Raw genomic sequence first — 20,995 nt, forward strand, 5'->3', positions numbered from 1 at the left:
GATATGTGTTGGTATTTGTAATTGAAAAGCTCGATTTTTTTTGCATTCCGCAAGGACCGCAGGGAGCGTCTTCCTTTTCTAAAGCGTCTTCCTTTTCCGGGGATGTGCTTTTCATTGTAAACGGATAGTGCTAGACTCCTGCTTATCTCTCTACAACACCGATTCATCCGTTCGGCAGAAGGAAAATCCTGCACCGGAATGCTCCGCACCAGCGCAAACGCCCGACCGAAGCTTAATATAGTTCAGTGGTACACCAGGAGAGCCCACGAAGACTGACCGACCCATCGACCGAGTGAAGAGGAATGTGCAAGCGTCTGCGTATTAGAAGTTTTTGAGGAGTGGAGGAATATTCAAAGAGCTCCTCAAAAGCAACATCCTTCTACCTGACGCTCTTCTTATCCTCAGAGGGAATGAGGTGATTTGGGGCCGCTCTTCCGTTTCCTGAACGTACTACGTGGCTGTTTTCGGAGGAATGATTTATTGCCCCGGTTTGGCGACGGAGTAAGCCTCTTGTGGTCGCTCGCGTACGTCGTTTGGCAAAAGGGAATTTCTTTTTGTATTGTGCAACGTTACGTTGCGGGAAGCGGTGTCGAAGTGAAGTATCGCTTTGAAAGGAATCCTGGGGACTCATCATCTTGGTTGCTTAAAACGAACCGCAGTGCGCCCACCCGTGGATTCATTAGGGCAATTAATTCAATGTCGGTATGCCTGCTCGTACAGTGGCCAGAACGCTTTGACCGGTGTAATCCTACTCATAGGCCCTAACTGGCTCCCCTGAGGTGCGATCATTATGTGTTTCACTCTACCATTAGCTTGTAAAAAGTGTTGTATAGCAGGAGATGTTGTTTTCGGTCAAGTTTTCAATAACATTTTCCATCATACCCTCATGTACACCAATAAACGTACGGTACGTCGTGCATCTCCGCTAGCCAGCAAGCAAGCTTTCGTTGACCATAATCATTATAATCGTTATGATCGTGATCATCGTGAGAAGGAAGTGAAATGATTCAGATGAGTCCTTCATTCTATCTCTTTCTTCAACAAAAGTGAGAAATTATGATTGATATATCGTAAAAACTTGTTTTGATATGTTTTATGATTCTTATTTATTTTGTGTTCAAAACAAAATAAAGTATCCTTTACTTTCAGAGGAGCAACCATCAACTAAACGAGGATGCTCGTTATATGGCTAAAAATCAAAAGTTTAAATTTAACTCTAATTACCATAATGCAGTATGTGTCTCAGATAACAAAAAAGGAAAACGAACACATGTGAATTTTTAACACCATGAAGCTTTCTCATATGGCTCCCCGACTTTCCTACAACCATAATTGATCGATAGCACACCTCTACTAACAAAGAAACGGCATAATCAGACTGAGGAAGTCAAAAAGAGAAGTGGTGGAACCCAACCCTCAGGTCATTGTTTGGGCTTCTGTTTTCACAAAAACAATTATAAAACTTAAGCCCCGAGATGAATATGCATTTACAAAATTGAATTTTTTCATGTCAGTTACACGTACACATGAACACAAATGGCAAAACATCAAATCGACGCAGGACTAAAAAACGAGTTTTCTTTCACCCCGATCACCTCGAAGGTCTCTACGTATTTTTGTTTCAATGCAAACAAGACAAAATATCATCCTTAAAACTTATCGAAGAAAATTGAATCATGTTCCTGGTGAGAGATTTGTTATATAGGAGTAGAAGAATGAAAAACTAAGTAATAAGAAAGAGACAGAAAAGATTTTAGTTACACCAAACGACTTTCGGTTTAAAAAAAATGTTTAATTTAAAAAACTTGAAAAACAGATTTCATGTTAATGATGTATTGTGAATGACCAAGTACAAATATTGTATTAATATGACTCTATAGCGATGACATAATAGTATGCGATAGCAGATGAAACAACGAGATCATAGCTATTGGCAGGAATAGTATTTCCACTGTTATTAGATAATTAATTATAATCATAAACATGCCAAAGTACCAACTATTGAAAAATAAATTATCAACATTATAGATCACCTGAAACTTTAAAATTTATTGGCCAAATGCAATTGTTCTAAACTCAATGTTCTACAGATAACATATTTTTTATGATCAGTTTAATCCTTCTGTTTGCAACAGTTTTCTCGAATTCTATTTTACTCCCCAATACTTTCTAAAGCCCTGTGCGTTACTGGCCTAACAAAGGCTATGTTGTGAAAGGCGTGAGCAGAATATTGACTTCTCTTTGACATGCGATTGCTTTGGCCACCGGTTCCGTACCTTACCTCTGATGTTTCTCAGTCCAAACCCAAAACAGCATTTTCCGTAAAAAGTATACACATGTGTCCGTAGTTATATTTTTGGTAATTAAATTCCCCCAATGTCGCAAAGCAGTGAATTCAAACGTGTTTTTTCTTCAAACGAATCTGTAAGCTATATATAAAATGGTGATGTATTCGATCATACAGGTACTGAGCTGCATATGGCCTTCTTTTAAGACTCATCACTTTTACGAATATAGAAGTTTGCCCTGAAGATTAACAGACGTCGAGACAACGCATTTTTTAAATTTATTTAAATATTTATTTTACAATTATTTTAAATAAGTTTATTTTTTCTTACAAATTAAAACTATGAAATGTGAATTTGTATGAGAAGTCCAATAAGAAAAACGTGTTGCGGTAAGATGTATTTCAAATTATTTAATTTTATTGACATTATTTTGTCTTCTTCTTCTTCTTGGCATAACGACCTCTTGATCATGCCTGCCCGTTAAGGGCTTACGAGACTTGTTCTCTGTACGTGGATAGTCAGTCCTCTCGTACAGGAGAGGGTCCGGTCTCGTTTCGGATTCGAACCCATGCCGTCGAGGTGGTGAGCCCCGGCGCTCATGGGCCGATTTTTCTAACCGGCGCTACCGCTCGGCTGTCGCGGACCCCCTGGACATTATTTTGTGTAAACATCAATTCATACACAAGGTTCATACGATACGATTCGGTTTAAGTGAATGGTACCTGTGGATCAGGAACATAATAATCCAACAAGTAAATATTCTTGTAAGAATCATCAATTCAGGAATGTAGAATATCAACTGAAATTTATGAAGCATAGGTTATGGGTTCGGCACTCGATTCAGAGACCGTCAAGAGAGTGATAAGGATTGTAAAACAATACCGATTCAAAAATGCTTAACAATTCGAAACGATTTTGGTGATGTTAACATTTGTTAGACACTTTTTTTTATTTTTCAAAGATGTAACATACCATAATTTTCAGCAAATATGCCTTTTATTTTTATTTACATTTGTCAAAATTTTGAAGATATTTCAACTGTGTAAGATTGCGGGCCATATATTACAAAGTTGTTTTTAATTAATATGTCGGATTGATGGAAGGGAGGTACCGCTACAGTAGGGAATTCAGCTTTCCACCGCAAAAGAACTTGCATGACTTCGTGAATAGTTACTTCTTTCTCAGCACTTCAGTGTAATGACTTCCGTTCATTGCAATGTGAGAAAAGAATCAATTTTTTCCTCTTCTAAAAAAACAACAAAATCCTACTTGAATTTATCTCTTCTAGCAGCTGGCTCCGGAAAACGTACGCAGCCCTTTCTTTCACATCTTCTGTAGATGCTTTTCTTACAGCGGCTGTCGACTGTCTGAACAGGAGTTGAAAGAAAGAGACACCATGTAGGGATGGGACTGCGATGCATTCGGAGTGCATTTGTTGCAGCAGTAAAGTACATAAAAATGTTGCTGCTGAGTGATGTCTTCGTTCGAGAGACCGTCTCCGCCCAGCAAACCCAGTGAGGACAACACAAGCAGAAACATACGCACGAATACACCGACGCATTTTTTCCAATCTTTCTGGAAATAGAAACAAGATGAATGAAGATGGTGGAATGTCCGAAGCGCCACAGTGGTGTTGATATTCTTTCGTCAAAGAGAACGAAATAAAGTTCAGCTAAAGAAGAAATAGTTTTTCATTTACATTTCATCAATTTATCTTTTCAGGCTTGATTTTTCTCTCCTTATCAGCTATACTGTATTTTAAAGACGACTTCTGTTACGAAATGTCGTTCTTGCTAAGAGCATACGCTTGAATCAAACAAATAAATCCACAATGCAGAGAGAATGAAAAAGATCTTGATAAATAAAAAAAGGCCGGTACTCGTAATTACTGACATTCCTAAAGAAAAATATGTACTAACCTTTTAATGACACTAAATACTATTAAAGTCAAATATACTGAACAAAGTATTACACAAGAATTGAGTAAAAAGACAAATACTCGAATGCATATGTTTAAGCAAAGAACAATAAAAAAATAACGAAAGTGAAAATCTTATTTGACAAAGATAAAACATTTCAAAAGTGCTTATAAACATAGTTGACCGACCAGAGTCACGGCAGGAATTCGATCTCACGACAGCTCAATTTTCGTTTTCTTCTACAGCAAAACCAGCCCTCCCTGTGGAACTCAACGGTGTAAAAAAGCCTTCGCAACAGCAGGATACAGACGCACGCGCACCCGCTGGTGGCGCTGGAGTTCGAAATTAATAAAATTTAATCACGTCTTTAAACGATTAAACTACGTCAATTACAATCACCTCGTACCCTCCGCGCACGTCGGACCAGCTCCTCTCTGACCCAATCCCCCCTAGGGGTTCTGCAAGAACCGGCAAAGATTCTTTCACACAATATGATTTCCTTTTTTTCAATCAATACTTTTACCCAATGCCCCATTGAAAATTAAATGAGTGTACCAACGCAGTTAACCAGTAGTTTCTCTTATTATGAAACCACAAAAGTTTTCCGCGAAAAATAAAACAAAATGAATAAAGATCGCTGTAGATTCTTGCCTTTTTCTAGGGAAATCTCCATTAACTAATTCAGTAAAACATTCCATAAACAGTAAAATAAATATGTAATGATTCGATTTTTGTTCAAATCACAACAATCTTTCTCCAGATTTCTCTACTACATTACAATTTTCAAAATATTACAGCTGATTGCTTCAATAAGGCAGCGTGAAGTAAAGATTCTGTTGATAGTTCTCTTCGTTCAACCTTCCTTTTGCTGAGGATCATAAAATTATACTCTACACACAAACCATACCAGAGTTTTGCTACGTCCGGTACTTGGAGGAGTGAGGTTTCAAAGCAGCATGAGTATGATGTTCTTTTTTTGAATTCCTCTCACATAATGTTTAGTGTCCAAGCGATCGAACGAACTTGCTCATTGGAACCTCAATCTGGACACACGTACACGAGGAAAACTGATGGAAACGAGGCAGATTGTTCTTAGGTGAATCATACAAATACCGTAAAACTCCATCATCTATCGTTCGCTGCTTTAACCAAATTTGGCACGAAAATGAGCTTAACATGATTAGAGAATATTGTACAAAAATTACATAAAAAAATCGTGCTGGTGAGGTGTTTGGTGATATTGGTAATGCTTGTCATTTAAAATAATGATCATAACGAGTGATTATGTATCATGCGCTGTTAGTTGTTTAAAGCATATACCATTAAGCCATATTCCTACCACATTCTGCCTAGTAGAACAGCTACCGACAGTAATAATAATGATCATCTCTAAGTTACACGAGAAAATATGGCGATAAAACTTAGTTAAAGATCCTGAGAACCGTATATCAGAAACAGAAACATTCCAAAGGATAAATGGACAACCACCTCGCTTCATCCACGGGGAAACGTGTTCAGGGAAAGTCATAAATTTTCATTCAAATTACGGAGTAACACACCAAAACGCTTCCTCTACAAGCCAGCATCCCTCGAACGCCGTACAAGCATGATCGCACACGATCGCGAAACGAGCGCTCTGTAGTTCGCAGTCTCAGATCTCCGACGGAGGCTACTGAAATGTCATACCCAGAAGCTGTTCTTCGCTTCGAAATTTTAAAGCTACACACACGCTTTTCAGTGATCGCTCGTGTGTGTGTGTCTGTGTGTGTGTGTGTGTGTGTGTGAGGGATTTGGCATCCTCACACATGCTGGAAGAGCAAGTATAATCCTTTCAAATTTGGAATATAATTGTAACTAATAACGGACCAGTCAGTGGAGTAGTTCCGTCACGAGAAACAGGTTATGATGCCCTTTGGAAGGATTTTTGTTTTGACTTTCCTTCTTCCTTCGTTATATCGAGCATCCTTGCTTTTTCAATACTCTAAGGTGAATGAAACAGAGAGGATCGTTTGTGCTAGCACCAGCCTCTAAAGCATGCACCACAGTGTTGTTCTTCAGAATTCATCAGTGTGATCGCCTTCAACACGATCAGTATGAATTCGATCAATTTTGGAGTTAACTGTTACACTTTGTTTCCTGTTGTCGGGTGCACAAATTCGTGGTACGGATGAGGCTTATTTCTAAATGAATTAAAGCTTTTTCACGTTTTTACTTAAAACATTTGAACTCGGGTCCAGCATTGGCATTTAAACCATAGATCACTTGCTCACAACGAAAACGATATACCCATACCACTATGTTTTGCCACTTCGAGCCACATATTACGTTTAATATCTGAAGGAAGGCAAGTTTTTACACATAGCTTACCTGCAATAGCCATCCAAGGATAGAAGGTATGGTTAGACTGGTGCAATCCGGTGGTAGGAGCAGTTTGGCCACCAGTTGACCCAGTCAACGAGCACTGGTTGGTGTTCCACGAGCCAGTCACGCCAGCCGCGGCCGCAGCCGAACCAGTCCGACTGACTGGGCTACCCCCGGACGCATCAATATAGCCTCCAACGCGGGAGTCCGGAGTGCAAGCCGAGGGTCGCACCGGAACCGAGCTGTTTTGTTGTGCAGGTACATTGCCACCAGCGGCTCCAGTAGCCGCCCCATTGTTTGCCGCACCACTGTTCGCGTTCCACACGTCCTTATAACCGTTGGCGGTGTCCGTACCGTTGTTGCCACTGGTCCCCTTGGTGCCACAATCCTTGGTGGTGTATGAACCCTCGTATATCTGCTTGCAGGCGGCCTGTATGCTGGCGTCGTATGGCGAATCTTGCGCTGTGCGGGTTTGGTGCAGGTGGTGGTTCGTGTAGGGTGACATTCCGAGCGATAAAGGGAAGCCTCTGTACGCAGCGGCTGCTGCTGCCGTAGTCTGGTCATGGTGTGTTCCGGTTGTCGTCATCATTCCGGCAGCAGCTTGATGCGGATGGCCGTAGAAGCCGGTCTGTTCGAAGTACGAATTCATCTTTGCTCCGATGAGGTGCCTGCTTTGCTGTTTACAAACAAATTTTATCCCAGGAATGCCTCTGGTAAATCAGATGTAGTCAAATTCACTTAGCCACACCAACCATGCAAAATGTGTCCTTTGCCAATAGTATCTTGGTTCTCGCTCTTTTGCTTCCCGCTCTCCTTTTTTGTGGAGAGGAAACACTACAATCGATTTGTCCCAGGTCTCGATCCTGAACGATCGATAAGAATTGACCTACTCTTAGGAGATAGTTTTTCGTCGTCGATACTTCATGTCGCTGGTCGTGCATAAAACAGGCTCGTGGAGCAATTTCCTTCCTTGCTTAGGGGACTCGTGGTTCTGTCCACTGTCGTGAAGTGATTTCCGCACCGCACCGCAATTTTATTGTGTTTTTGTGTAATTCGAAGTTTGTTTCACTCGTTTCCCTTTGAATTTATTCTCCGTCTATTGGATGGCACGAATTTGTCATTTAATTTGCCATGTCACCCCTAAATCACCACTCCGTATCCACCCACTTATCTGCTGCTATGGATCACGAACACTCTATCGAATTTAAAATAACGCACACAACGTCAGTGACGACACTTAATTAACCTCTCAAACTGTGACGCAGGTTGAGCGCTGTTTTTTTATATTTCCCTCCCGACCGTCAATTTTCCTTCGACATCCGGTATTTGACATCAACTGCAATGCCGTTCATTCGATTCTCTTTTCAATATTTTAAAGTGTGATGCATGCATTTCATTCCAGTAGGTTTTGTTTTTCCAGAAACTTGTTTCTCTAGTCATTCGTAGGATGCAGGATTTTGGCACGAATTTTACCAGGAAGATATTTTTGTATCATCGCTCAATAAAATCGAAGAAACTACGAACGATGAATACCGGCTAGATAAACTTCACTCACTACTTTTTTTGACAAACACCGCACACAAGATTCGCACTCGCGACAATATGCCAACGTTATTCACCAAATCACGAAAATTGTTTCAATCGTTAGTAGTAAAGCGAGGCTCAAAAATTGTTTCAATCAGGGCTCTCTTTTCGTGTCCTGTTACTCCTTAGCGGACAATTTTTACAGTATGAATTTTCCACACGTGCCGTTAGTAGTATAATCGTTAACGCAAAGTGTGGCGCTACGTTTTCTTACGACTTCCCGAGCAAGACGACTTTCGCGCACTCGTGTGTGCTGTCACGGAGCGAGTAGCGCAATAATAATATTAATAACAATAAAAATAAAAACGCGCCTTGTCTAAACGGTTGTCTTCAGACGAATGTTCACTTTATTTTGATACGACAATACCGAAACTATCAATATCCCTCGCTGCCGTGTTCGGGACGTCGTGTTTCGTTTCGCGTGTGTGCCTCGCTACGAGAGGACTGCGCTGCCGCTATGTAGTAGTATTCCGACGAGTCTCGAAATCGAGCAGACCACGTGTGCGAGGGAGAGCCACTGCCAAGGCTGCAGCACGATAGAGCGGAAAGGCACGACCCGGTTGATTGCTTGAGGGAACGAGGAGGACTACAAAAGAGACAGCATACCTGCACGATCGCGGCTGCACAAAAGAGACTGCAAGAGTAAATCGCTCTCGAATTGCTCGCGAGATTGGACCAACGAAGAGTAACACGTGCGCGCGATGCACGCACACTTTCGTATCTCGCTACCAATACATCATTATTAATGACCATATAAAACACATTAAACTGAAATATAATCTCTCTCCTTTCGGCTACCCAGCGCGTTCTTGCGCAATATAGCGTCACTTCGCTCGCTCTACTGGCTTTGCGAACTACCATTCCGTGTCCCCGAAGCTCCCCCATACCACACGCCCGCCTACTTCCTTCACAAGCAATGGATTCTACAGTTTTAGCGCGGTGAAGATTCTCTCCTATTACACCAGCTTATCGGCATGTGTTTTAAGTGTTCTATCATTCATCCGCGACAGACCTGCGTTTTCACAAAGTTGTAGAAACATTACTAGTTGCATTTCTCATGTAAAGTTACATCTGTACGATTTTTACATGGACTGCTTCACGACAGGAACCTCCGTCTCTTGTTCCGGTCGGACAATGCATTTTTCTAATTTGGTAGAAGTTATGTCTTAGCCTTCATGTTGAGATTTCTTCACGGGTGGTTGAAAAAAACATCCCGGAGAAAGGGATATTTTTGTGACCTCCAGGAAGGATTCAAAAAGCGTCCTTCATCACGAAGCCCTTTCGCTCAACCCGTAACAACATGCTATCTTGCATGTGTACTCTGTACTCAGTATGAGCCCGACTGAGTGTGCTTTACAACGGGGAAGCAGGTCAGCATGCATCGTTGAACTGATCAAGGACTCAATCCCCGAGTGCCAATGAAGTGTCCATTGCATCCTTAAAGTACCTTAATGACAGATTTTGAATATTACATTACTCTCGTGCATCATCGTTGCAGCAACATTCAAAAGAGTAATGGTATATCCCCTGTAGAACCGGGGGAAACGGGAAAGGATGATATGAAAGAATGTCTTTCTACCAGCTAAACATCCGCAATTTTAAGCCCATTAATGCCACCAGGACTTCATCGCATACATGTAAGCAAAGTTTACAGGGCCGGTTCCCGAGCTGACCAGTTATTCGAAGACTGTTCCTCAAACAGTTTGCAGGAGCCGGGAAGAACCGAAAACTTTCTCTTTTGCAGGCAATCTTGCTGCAGCCGTCATCTTTGTGTGGCTTCATCTTACGTAACAAGCCCCCAAAGACTATTCTTCGGTCATAGAATTCTTTCGTCCGTTCGTTTCTTTGAAACACTGATAATTTTGATTTATGGCAGCTCCCAGTATCGAAACCTATGTTACCTTGAAGTGCGTGTGTTTTACTCTTTCTTTCTCGCTTGTGCTCTCTTTTTCAGTACCGTAAAGGCACCATCCAATAAACTCAAGGAAATCCTATATCCTGTTAACCATGCTTGAACGAATGAAACAGAAGAATAAAAAAAAAACATTAGTTACACGAAAAATTATGAGGTGAAAAATCGAAATATGATTTATGAATTACCTTCGGGTCGCTACCTTGTTTTTGTGAAGCGGTTGCTTTGCCATCGCTTAGCTTTGGTTTATAAACAAAATGTAGCACTTGAGGTGGGCCCTTGCATCATTTGAACATCTTTGAAAAAGAGGAGTTTTGTTTTGGCTCCTGGCTGGAGAATGATAACGCGTGAAATATTTATAGGCTTCGTTTGCGCTGCGCGAGTCATTAGTTTTGGGTTGTCAAAACATTGTCGAACAATTGTCCTACCCGAGTATTTCACATTTGAACTACATATTTTCTTCTTTTTTGCTTACTCTGTGCAGAATGAAAAGTAGAGCAAAAAGCTGGTTCACGTTGCACGGAATCTGTAATATACTTTTTTGGATTAACTGATAAAATTAGTTCAGTTCAGGTTACCAATAACTGGAATTCAGTAACATTCAGCTTATGAAAAATGCATTGGAATGCATTAAAAAAATATTTTTTTTGTTTCAATACCAAAACCAATTCTGATATAACAGATAACCATGCAAATTTTTCCATAAAATAATGCTAGTTTGTGTTCACTCGTGTGTTCATTACGTATATCTGTCGTACTTCGTTTATTAGTAATTAGTAATACTGTAGAACAGTGTTTGACAGGATATTTTGGAAAAATATATGCCAGAAAAACGCTACAAGACACTATGCTAACTCCAGCAAAGAATTGCCTCATCATACTTGTTTATGTTTAATGTTTCACATTTGTTGTTTACTGCTTGTTTCTAAAAGTAAGCTAAAAATGAAAAACATATCAATTGGTTTTCCCATGATTCAGTTGACATTGTAAAAATTTTGTGTCAGAATTTAGTTTTAAGAAGAGCATTAATTTGAAACGTAATTCAGATTTTTAGTAATGAAGCGGGCGGATGCTCATTTTCTCATAACAGTCGCTCTACATCATTTACCACCGCTAAACATGAACTAGAAACCTTCATAGACTCTCCGATGAATCCGGTGCAGATATTGAAATGGTGGACACGAGACAGCGGAATAATGGTGACATCGTATGGTGACAATGATAATAAAGCAATTAACTTTGGGTTGAAGTTGCAAACATGAGCGAAAGAGTACAAATATCTACCTCGTTCGGTCTCTAGGAACTCGAAATTCTCGTTGCCGCAACGATGAAAAGGGCCAACTCAAAATTTTTTATTCATCATTAAAGAGTCAAACCCAATGGTAGCACCCTTACAAAAAAGGGTCCTATCATGGCTGGTGTCCAGTACTTCGTACGGCTGTTACGTCCTAGTGGCGACTAGTGAGAGATTGGCACGGGGACTCATTTTCTATGTATGAGCATTTTATGTAAATTTGCCAGAGCAACCCTAACGGAAAACACCAGGTTGAAGGCAAAGGAATGGACGTACGTACACATGGAACGAATGAATGAACGATAATAATTTTATGATTCGTAATAATTGCAATGGTCGCCGTAATAACAATAATATAACAATTATATCCTCTCTTCACCTCAAGAGCTTCATGTTGTTGGACTTGTTGTCATCGTGAATGATGTCATTTTCTACTTTTCAAAGTTTGACGTGTATTGGGTACATGTGTACCACTCTAAGAGTAGAATTTCTCGGAAATTTTAGTTTTCATTCCTGTTGTATGATTTTTTGTGGTGAAAAATGTTCTGCGTAATATTAACAATAAGATGATATACTATGACGACGTATATTTAAATGGTGCTATTTTTGTTTTAAATAAATTAATAACGAATGAATGCAACTAATAATTCAAGACCAAATCAATACAAAATAGTCTTGGATGAATTAATAGATACTTTTCATTTCACAACCGAACATGAAGTAAGTCAAGCATCTGATCCACTTGAAATCAGCTTTATTGAAGACCATCAATGATTTGCATGTCTGCAACAGAAGTCCAAATTGCACTGTTTTATTTCATATATCTATCCGGTTATTTTACAACGCAGATAATCGTAAATCAAACCTCAAGTGTTTACAAGCCATTTAAGCTACAAAGACACTAATTTGGGTTTTAAGAGCATTAAAACGTATGCCCATATGCTCAAGGGGTGACCACCTTCTCAGTAGCCGCACTGCCGTTTATTGTCACACGTAAACGATCCGTAAAATAGCCCCCCTATCGTCTCACAATCATCCATTGAAGCAAGCCTATGAGAACGAGCGAGCTGTCAAAAAGTCGTAAAACTTGTCGACGAAAAGCCATCAAACATGAAGCAGCCAAACAAAACACATCATCACTACACCACCATGGCTCAGAAACCATAAAACTCGGGTAGGCCAAGAGTTTCTCAGTGGTTTGTTTTATAGACATTTTATGATCCAATTTGAAGCTTGCCTGTAATCGCTACCGTAACATCATTAACGGAGCGCACCCTGACCTTACCCATTACAATCGCTACCAACAGAGGCATTATTTAATTAATCGGTAGTTACATTCATAGCTCTTTAAATCACATTCAAATCCTAAGTGACAAGTAATGGAAATCAGAATTTGAAAAATGGACCTCAAATCATAAACCTGTTTCTGGCACAAATCTAGCGCTTGTCTAGGATTAAATTCAGTTCTATTGCTTACACATTGTTTGAATTGTGAATTTACTTTCAATCAATAAAGCGTATCGAGATTTTATTGAAGTATATTAACAAAAGCCGTTCGTTTATTTATCGGATAACATTTTTATTCAACCACAACAGATTATAATGTGTATTAAATTGACTTATGGTATATGTCCTTGATATCTAACACCATAATCGACGATAAATATGTGGTAAGTGTCAAGAAAGAATACAAATGTAACCGATGCACGGAAACACACAATCGGTCAGCACTCAAATGAAGAACGAAATGTGCTTCAAACCGAACTCAAAATCTTATATTTTACAACCCTGTTTAACGAGCGCAATAATCGTATAATTTAATTATTTGTTTTGGTTAGGAGTTCATATAAATAAAAACAAACCACAAACATAAGCAAACACACTTCCTCAACACTTGTGCACCAGTGAGTGATGGTTCCCTGCCATAGTACAAGAGGAGGACGCAAGGAGCATACATAAAGCTAGGCGACTTTAAACATAACATTCTTGAGGAGGTGCGACGTTGATCCGTGCTACCATTAGAAAAGACAAAAAAAACTTAACAGCCTTTTTCCTCAACCGTGAGGAACTGCAGAAGTACGGTCAACTTTTAACGACCATTTTATGGCTTTTTAATTGTGCCATAAAAGATACGAAAACGTTCGACGAGGTTTTCACGGCAAAGATAAACCGTGAACCAAGATTCTTAAACATCGCACCATGTTACCAACACATTCCAACCAACTCGTATACGTACACGGCTTACCTCACGAACTCAAACATGCATTTGCTCTTGCAAGAGACATCTGTGTTTGAAAAAAGGGACTAGTTTATTTTTATGGAATTCCGGAATGTTTGTTTTTTCATGGTTTATATTACCATCTGTTTTAAATTAAACAAATGTCAAAACCAGGTTCCTTTTAACAAACAATCGATAAGAAATAGATGCAACAATTCAAATAACATGTTCGTTTCATAAGATCTTGATTTCCCATAGATTTTCATGGCCATCCGTCTTAATACATATATTTTTGCAAAAATTAATCATTTCATTTTTCTTGTCTTGAAATTGCGCTAGCTTTTTGCATGCCTATCGAAAAGTGATTCTTTTTATTCTAGCCGTCTAGCGGCTTCTGTGAAGAGTGGGAAAAAGTTGTTTATAGATAAAATCAACAAAACCTAGGTTCGGCTTCATAAAAACCGGTACCCGAGTAGAGGTCTTCTAGACACCGAAACTAAATAAAACCATTCCGACTGTTCATTTGTTCTTTTATGCACGCGTCTACATTCGTCTCGAATGATGTACATAAATTCATTTGGGTGTGGTTGAAAAAGTTTGTTTACTTTAAACGTTTGGCGGGCAGAGATGTAGAGATTTGATACTTTTCGGTATTCCATGGGATGATTTTGAGTACGTGATAATATTACCGTATCGAATTCAAACGATAGTCCGAAATGGTTCATTTCGGAGTCGTTCAACAAGACATCGTAAGGTAAAGCCAATGTTCTTCAAATGAAAATGGCGCACAGCTGCAGGGAGGTCAGCTGGCACTGAAATTGTACCGCGTGATCTAGCCATGCTACTCACAAAGTCGGAACCAATGGGGTTCTTTGTACCACCAATAAAAAAAACTCCGAGAAACAGACAAAGAAGAACCACACCGAGATCTCAAAAAAGAAAAGGAATATCCACCTAGCGACGACATAATTTAAATTGATTTGAATAACAAATACCCAAAGCGAGTAGAATACCAAGTTTGAATTCGAAATCTTGAGCAGACGCATTGGACAAAGCGGGACGGACATTTGCAAATAGGAAGAGGATTACTTGACAGCGAATTTATGCTAATTTACAACCTTGTTTATTACCAACGATACGCCATGCCACGCCAAGTAACGCTAAGCAACGATTGTTGGTCGATGTGATCGGCGCTCATAGTGATGGTGTGTATAATATAGCCGATAGCAAGAAGGGCGCACAGGAAACGTTGGGAAGTGTCTGAAATAATAACGACTCAGAGTCAGCTGAAGTAAGTTGGTTTCGAAATGCGTCTTTTTCTCGTGGTTTCATGAAATGAGTTATTGGATTTCTTGTCCTGTAACTGTCTTTCTTTTCATGGCACACGAAAGAGTTGGTAAACGAAAACTGAATGTTTAAGCTCGATGGCTTTATGGTAAAGGAAAGAACAACGTTGTGGTTTCAAAGAATGGTTTAATATCCCTCATCGATTGTTGCGCCATTTGCACAAATTAGCTAATCGTTTCCCTGGTTTGGGGTTGATTTTTCTTACGATTTTGCAAGTATTCTGAAAAGATTGTTCTCTTCAGCTGCAATTCTGTAAAAAGGCCCAGGGGAAAGATGGTCATATCTATTGATATAACAGTTTTGGTACAGTTATAAGACAGCGAAGAACAAAGAATTTGTCTCGGGGAAAGCACACAGAGGTCGGTAGGTATTTGTGTTTCTAGTATAAGAAAACAGGAAGATTGGGAAAGATCGTTTCCAATAGTAGCGAATAAATCAAGTCTATGTCTTTCTTTCACCCGTAACCCATAAATTCCAGCGTGCCTCGGAGCGACGCGGTGATACGGTCCCTTTGTATTATTTTCTATCTCCCGGTGGTGATGGTGGCTTTTCGTTCACATCCCCTTCTAGGGATCGTCCCTTTTATCCTCCCGGAATCTGGAACGGGTGAATGTACCCCTCTTCGATTTCCATCCTATTCTTAGGAGAAAGATGGACGCTTTGAGAGATTCGAGTGCCGCGTGCACTAACATGGCCGACTTGGCTCACCGAGGAATGATTTATTAACCCCTCACAAATGAACCAACGAGTGTGTTCGTTAAGCAAAGGGTCGAAGGGTCGATGTGGTCCCATGGTTCCATGGTCCCCTGTCCGACGATGGTACGGTCTTGCGTTGCTGCTGGTCGTTTATCGTAGGGATTTCTGACTGCTCACAGGGTGTGTTTGTTGGGTGCACACGTATGCAGTGTTAATTCCCTTTGCCATCACCTTCCCATCGTCAATTTACTAACGGATTCCTTTTGAAGTTTTATATTTTTCTTTGGTCAACAATTGAGACATTACACCATAATGGCGTGGCAAATACAAACTTGAGCAAGCTGATTTTCGCCATTTTTTTCTCGCAATACGGTTGTTGTGTACTTGGTATGAGTATGAGAGAAAAAACTCGTATTTTCAACACGTTTATAAGTCAAAACGAAAGAAAGTAACAATGATTCCAGTAGAACATCACGTCATGTTTAAAAAGCTTAATCTTACTTGTCAAATTCAGCAAACAAAATTCTGCAATTTATTTTAACCCAGTATTGCATTCTGAATTAATATTCCGATTAGCGGACAAACATAAATATACGTCAAAAAAGTTCTTCTTCTTTCTCTATTATTTGCACATCTGTTTTGAATATACAATGTGTATGGGCATATTTTCCAGTAGTGTTTAAGTTTTATTCAATCGTGACTATGAATTTCTGTTGCGTTCCAAATAATTGTTAATGAACCAACTATCAAACAATATAAAGTTTGGCTACGTATTGCGTATTTTTACCCTATCTTACAGGATTTGTTTTTCTGTGTGAATCATATGATTCTTATCACTGAGACTCTTTTCGATGTAAAAAATGGGTCCCAAGGCTTGCGGACACATGGGCTGCACGTGTTGCACTGATTAAAATATACATAAAATACGTGTTCAATTTTTCTTTTTCTCTCGTTTTTGGAACTCGAAGGAACAAAATAAAAGGGCGTGTGGCCATGTGCTGTTTTGGAGGGTGAAATTAATTGTTATATGTATTGAAAGGTAGACTTGCCGCTAAAAAAAATTACAATTTAATGAGATTTTATGCTTTTATAGTCAAACAAATCATACTTTACTGGCCAGAACGCTTTTCGATTGCGCCATAGCTCAAGGGTTACATCAGTTTCGGCAAATTTTACGAATACATATGCCGTTTTCTTATGCAGGTTTTATTAAATAAATTAGTCGATAAGTTTTACTAATTCTTCAAATAAAACATGACTCAATATTATTTCTTAAAAAAAGCATTTATAATGTATGCTCACATGCATTTTAATTTAAATCGCCATGCCATTTGCTTGCAATTTCAAGCTTAAAATCTAATTCTAAACGAAAATATTTTTAAAACGTTGTTGTTACTTTGGGTAGACCATTTTACTTTAATAAATTTGCGATTCAATTAACCGAAATTCCTGTAATACCGTTTGTAGAAAGTTAAAAAAATGCATTATTATGATCATAAAAAGTAGGCTGGTAATATTAATTTATTGGTTATAGGCAGGATTTTAAATTTTTTACACATGCTTAATGTTATTTCAGCAGCTCGAGTTGTTTTTAAAGTTTTAGTTTTATTTTTGTTATTCATATAGCAAACATTCTCCACCTTCTTTTATTTTTATTTCGTCGGAATGGTTTTTAAGTTCATTTTTTGTATCGGTTTATCTCGAGAGATTAATGTTGGTAACTGTTGGCCACAGCGCCACAGAGGCTAGAAAGGCAGGAGTAAAAGGACAGTAGAATATTTGTCCCAAAGTAGTAAACATCATTTACAAACACTACATTTCTGGAGTTAGATTTACCCAAAAACTTGAGATCTTCCTAAGACTTGGTAAATTGATGAGATACAACTGTTTGCTTTAACACATTTGACGTTATATTTGCTGGCATGATTTTTGGTAGGTTGGAACATACACCACTTTTGAATAAATGAACGCAAACGCATATTTAGCACATAAGTAGAATCGCTACTATTGATCTCATATGTAATGGGCAGTTTCATTAATGAAAGACATGCATGGCTTCTATGCAAAGTTTCTAGGGGTATTTTGGATATATCTGCAAATTGAACATTTCTGACTATGAAAATTGAACCTTTCTAGTAGTAATTAATTACTCATAACAATACGTGGCATCATCATTCCAGTGCTCCTTACTAATATGATAAATAATAATGTTCGCCAAAGATGAAAATAATTAATGACTAGACAAACTAGTACTGTTGGTTTTTAATAAAGTTTATTATTTCGTCATGAAATGTAATTGTTCCACTTTAAATCAATTTTATTAGTTAGTATACAAACATTCAATCAAAAACAAGCTCACTTTTTATATATTTAGTTTATTAACTATTAGTCCTAACCAATCTAACCAACACAACAGCAACTATGACAAATGCACAAAGTGTACAATTAAAATCGATCTTTCTGTAAGTTAAAACGTGCAGTATGTCCAAAGTGTTTTTGCATTGCAATCAAAAGCACAACACATTTAGAATATTGGATTAATTACTAACACTTTAGCAAACACGTAGTATTTAATTCGAATAGTAAATAGACCAATACATACTTTTTCAACTCATCTTTCACGTTTTGTTTTTAGATGATGACGATTAAGATAATAAGTTCCACCTCTTACCCCTATATAGGTTTGAGAATTGCGGAGGTTTTTCAAAATATTAAATGTATATCATCAAACGAGACTCTAAATAAAAAAATAAAAAAATAAATAAATAAGTCATCAAACGAGACTCTCCAAAACATTCACATTCTACTCTGCTCCATTCATACAACACTCGTCATCAATTATACAAAGTGCATCTTAGATTTCTCAACTAACAAAAGGGGACCACTTTCCAGAGTAGGGTAGGTATTTTCGCACTGTTTTAGTTTACAGCGCCAGTTATCGATGGTTCATATTGTAAAAATAAGAAATAATGTAAAGGAAATGTGTTTATTTTTTTTATGTGGCACGACATCCCCTAGTGGGACAAGGCCTCTCTCCGAAGAGAGTTTGTGTGACCGAAAGACGGTATATTATAGATCGGTGGTCAGCCGTTCGTAATACCGGAGGGTGCCAGAATCGAGATTCGATCCCACACCTGTGGTGTAGTGTTTCCTCGCGCTACCGCTGCGCCATGGGAATGTGTTTATTAGTACTTATGTATTTGCCTTTCATTTGATAATGAAGGTTGTGAGCCATTCTAAGAATCTCTGCTAAATAACTTGATGAAAGGAGGTCCGCGACAGCCGAGCGGTAGCGCCGGTTGGAAAATCGGCCCATGAGCGCCGGGGCTCACCACCTCGATGGCGTGGGTTTGAATCCCAACCGAGACCTGTACGAGAGGACTGACTATCAACGTACACAAGGGAAACAGTCTTGTAACCCCTTAACGGACAGGCATGACCAAGATGGTCGTTACGCCAAGAAAAAGAACTTGATGAAAAAGATACCAATGGGTAACCCTATTGAAACTAATACATTGTAAAGCTAGTTCAAATTATTTTTATGACCCACCTTAAAGTATAATAATCTTTCACCTAACACAGTATGCAACACGGTTCTCGCTACATGATTAGACGTAGCGTTTGACGCACCGGCTTCATTTTTTAAAAAGGCTAAAAATGAGCGATGACGAAAATGAAAGAAACAAAAAAGGAATGTACAAGGCCAGTGTCAAGGTCACTGCGCTGGAAGGAGTAATACCAGATCTCCATTTAAACATTCAGGTTAGGAAAGCGGCTCTGGGTCTCACGGAAGGTCCGTTGGTGGTACATTATTTTTATTGTTATATTTATTTTCATTATTATTATGACGATAATTGTTATATTCCTCCTTTCATCGTTCGCTAGGGACTTTGACAGTGTGCAGTTATGCATAAGTGTATATTCGGTTTTTGATTGTGTGCGGTTGTGTGTGTGTAGTTTTGCAATCTAGTGTAATAAGGGATGAGATAGTTTCGATTACATTTCACTGGACGTTGGTATAGTCTATTGGGGAAAAGGTTGTCCTAGTGACCGCTTTCTCGAAGTCAGCATCGATTACTTGAAGAGACAAAGAAGGCCGTTGGTGATAACACTTGTACTCAATTGGGCCCAATCTGGTTCAATCTTTCAATTTGTGAGTCTGCTGTCCGTGCTACTTGATTTCGATGCAGACATTCGTTAGCGATCAACTGAGCTGATGGTCGAGGAGTGAAATTTATACAAGATTGAGTGGGCAGTGCAGAGCAAAAATAAACAGCAACCAAGAAACGATTCCTAGTCGATGACCTCGGCGCGTCCAACAGTGCATTCGTCATGCGTGTATCACAATGGAGTGCATTTATTCGTAGCGTCGTCTGGCACACATTTATCAGCCTCCACACCAACCCATCAATGGCTGCACAAACAGACAGACGTCCCAGATTAAATATGCATCTTTGAAGCCGATCCAGAATGTCAGTGTTTGTTGGATAACAGACGGCAAGGACTTGAACCGTGTTTAAATAATGTATGATATCATCTACCATAAATAATAGCAGCAATGCCGTTCTGCGTGGCATTTGGCACGCATGCAAATATTCCATTTCATTTCATACCATCCAAACCCCGAAGGAGTGGAACATCGAGTAAAACTGAGGATACAAACCCCAGACTCGGCTTGGAATTCGAACTGATGTCCCCATTGTTGCTCAGCGTAAAAAATATTGTACAAAAGAGGTTCGCAGCCTAAATTCTGTTGATGATGGTGGTTCTCTTCGTCCGATTAATTATATTGTTACGTGAACCTTATTATTCTGCATATTTTCGACGATTTATTTCCCGGTAAGGTACGATATATTTTAATCAAAACAGAGAGTTCGAAAAAAAAAATTTGTCTCTGAATGAATAGCCGTTTGAAGGATTTCGTTTAAAGGTTGCTCACCCCTGATGGTCGTAATGGAAGATAAAAGTTCAACGCATAAATGGCCTGATAGAGGACTGGTAGCAGAAGCACGTAGGTACGAGTGCTTCGTGTCTGAGAACAAAACTCAGTAAATTCTACTGCTTTATGATACATTGTTAGGGATGGTTTAGGTTGTTTTACTGGGATATTTGGCATCAGCTTCCGGGGAACGAAAGTTGAGAAAAACACAAATATTCAAATAATCTAAGGGACTCCGCTGACGATGTACCGAAAAGGGTTGCCAAGTGTGGCATGCCTAGAATGTGGTAGTGGCCTAGTTATGAGATAATTTATGTTAGTCGATAGCCTTAAAGGTGGGAGGATGCAGACAGATCCCGAAATACGGTCAGTGGTGGCAATTAGCACAAAAATACAAACTGTGTGCAAATGGGGAACTGACATTGTCAACATGTGTT

General features: G+C 39.2%; 1 protein-coding gene across 1 annotated transcript in view; it reads right to left on the reverse strand.

Annotated features, from left to right (window-relative positions):
* LOC131286522 (homeotic protein ultrabithorax-like) overlaps positions 1-7,217 on the reverse strand; it is a 75,145-nt gene extending 67,928 nt beyond the window's left edge. The window contains exon 1 of the mRNA XM_058315484.1: positions 6,575-7,217. Coding sequence (XP_058171467.1) covers positions 6,575-7,217 — 643 coding nt within the window. The remainder of the gene's footprint in view (positions 1-6,574) is intronic.
* Between the last annotated feature and the right edge of the window lie 13,778 nt (positions 7,218-20,995).

Source organism: Anopheles ziemanni, chromosome 3 (genome assembly GCF_943734765.1).
Source record: "Anopheles ziemanni chromosome 3, idAnoZiCoDA_A2_x.2, whole genome shotgun sequence".
NCBI classification, from domain to species: Eukaryota; Metazoa; Arthropoda; class Insecta; order Diptera; family Culicidae; genus Anopheles; species Anopheles ziemanni.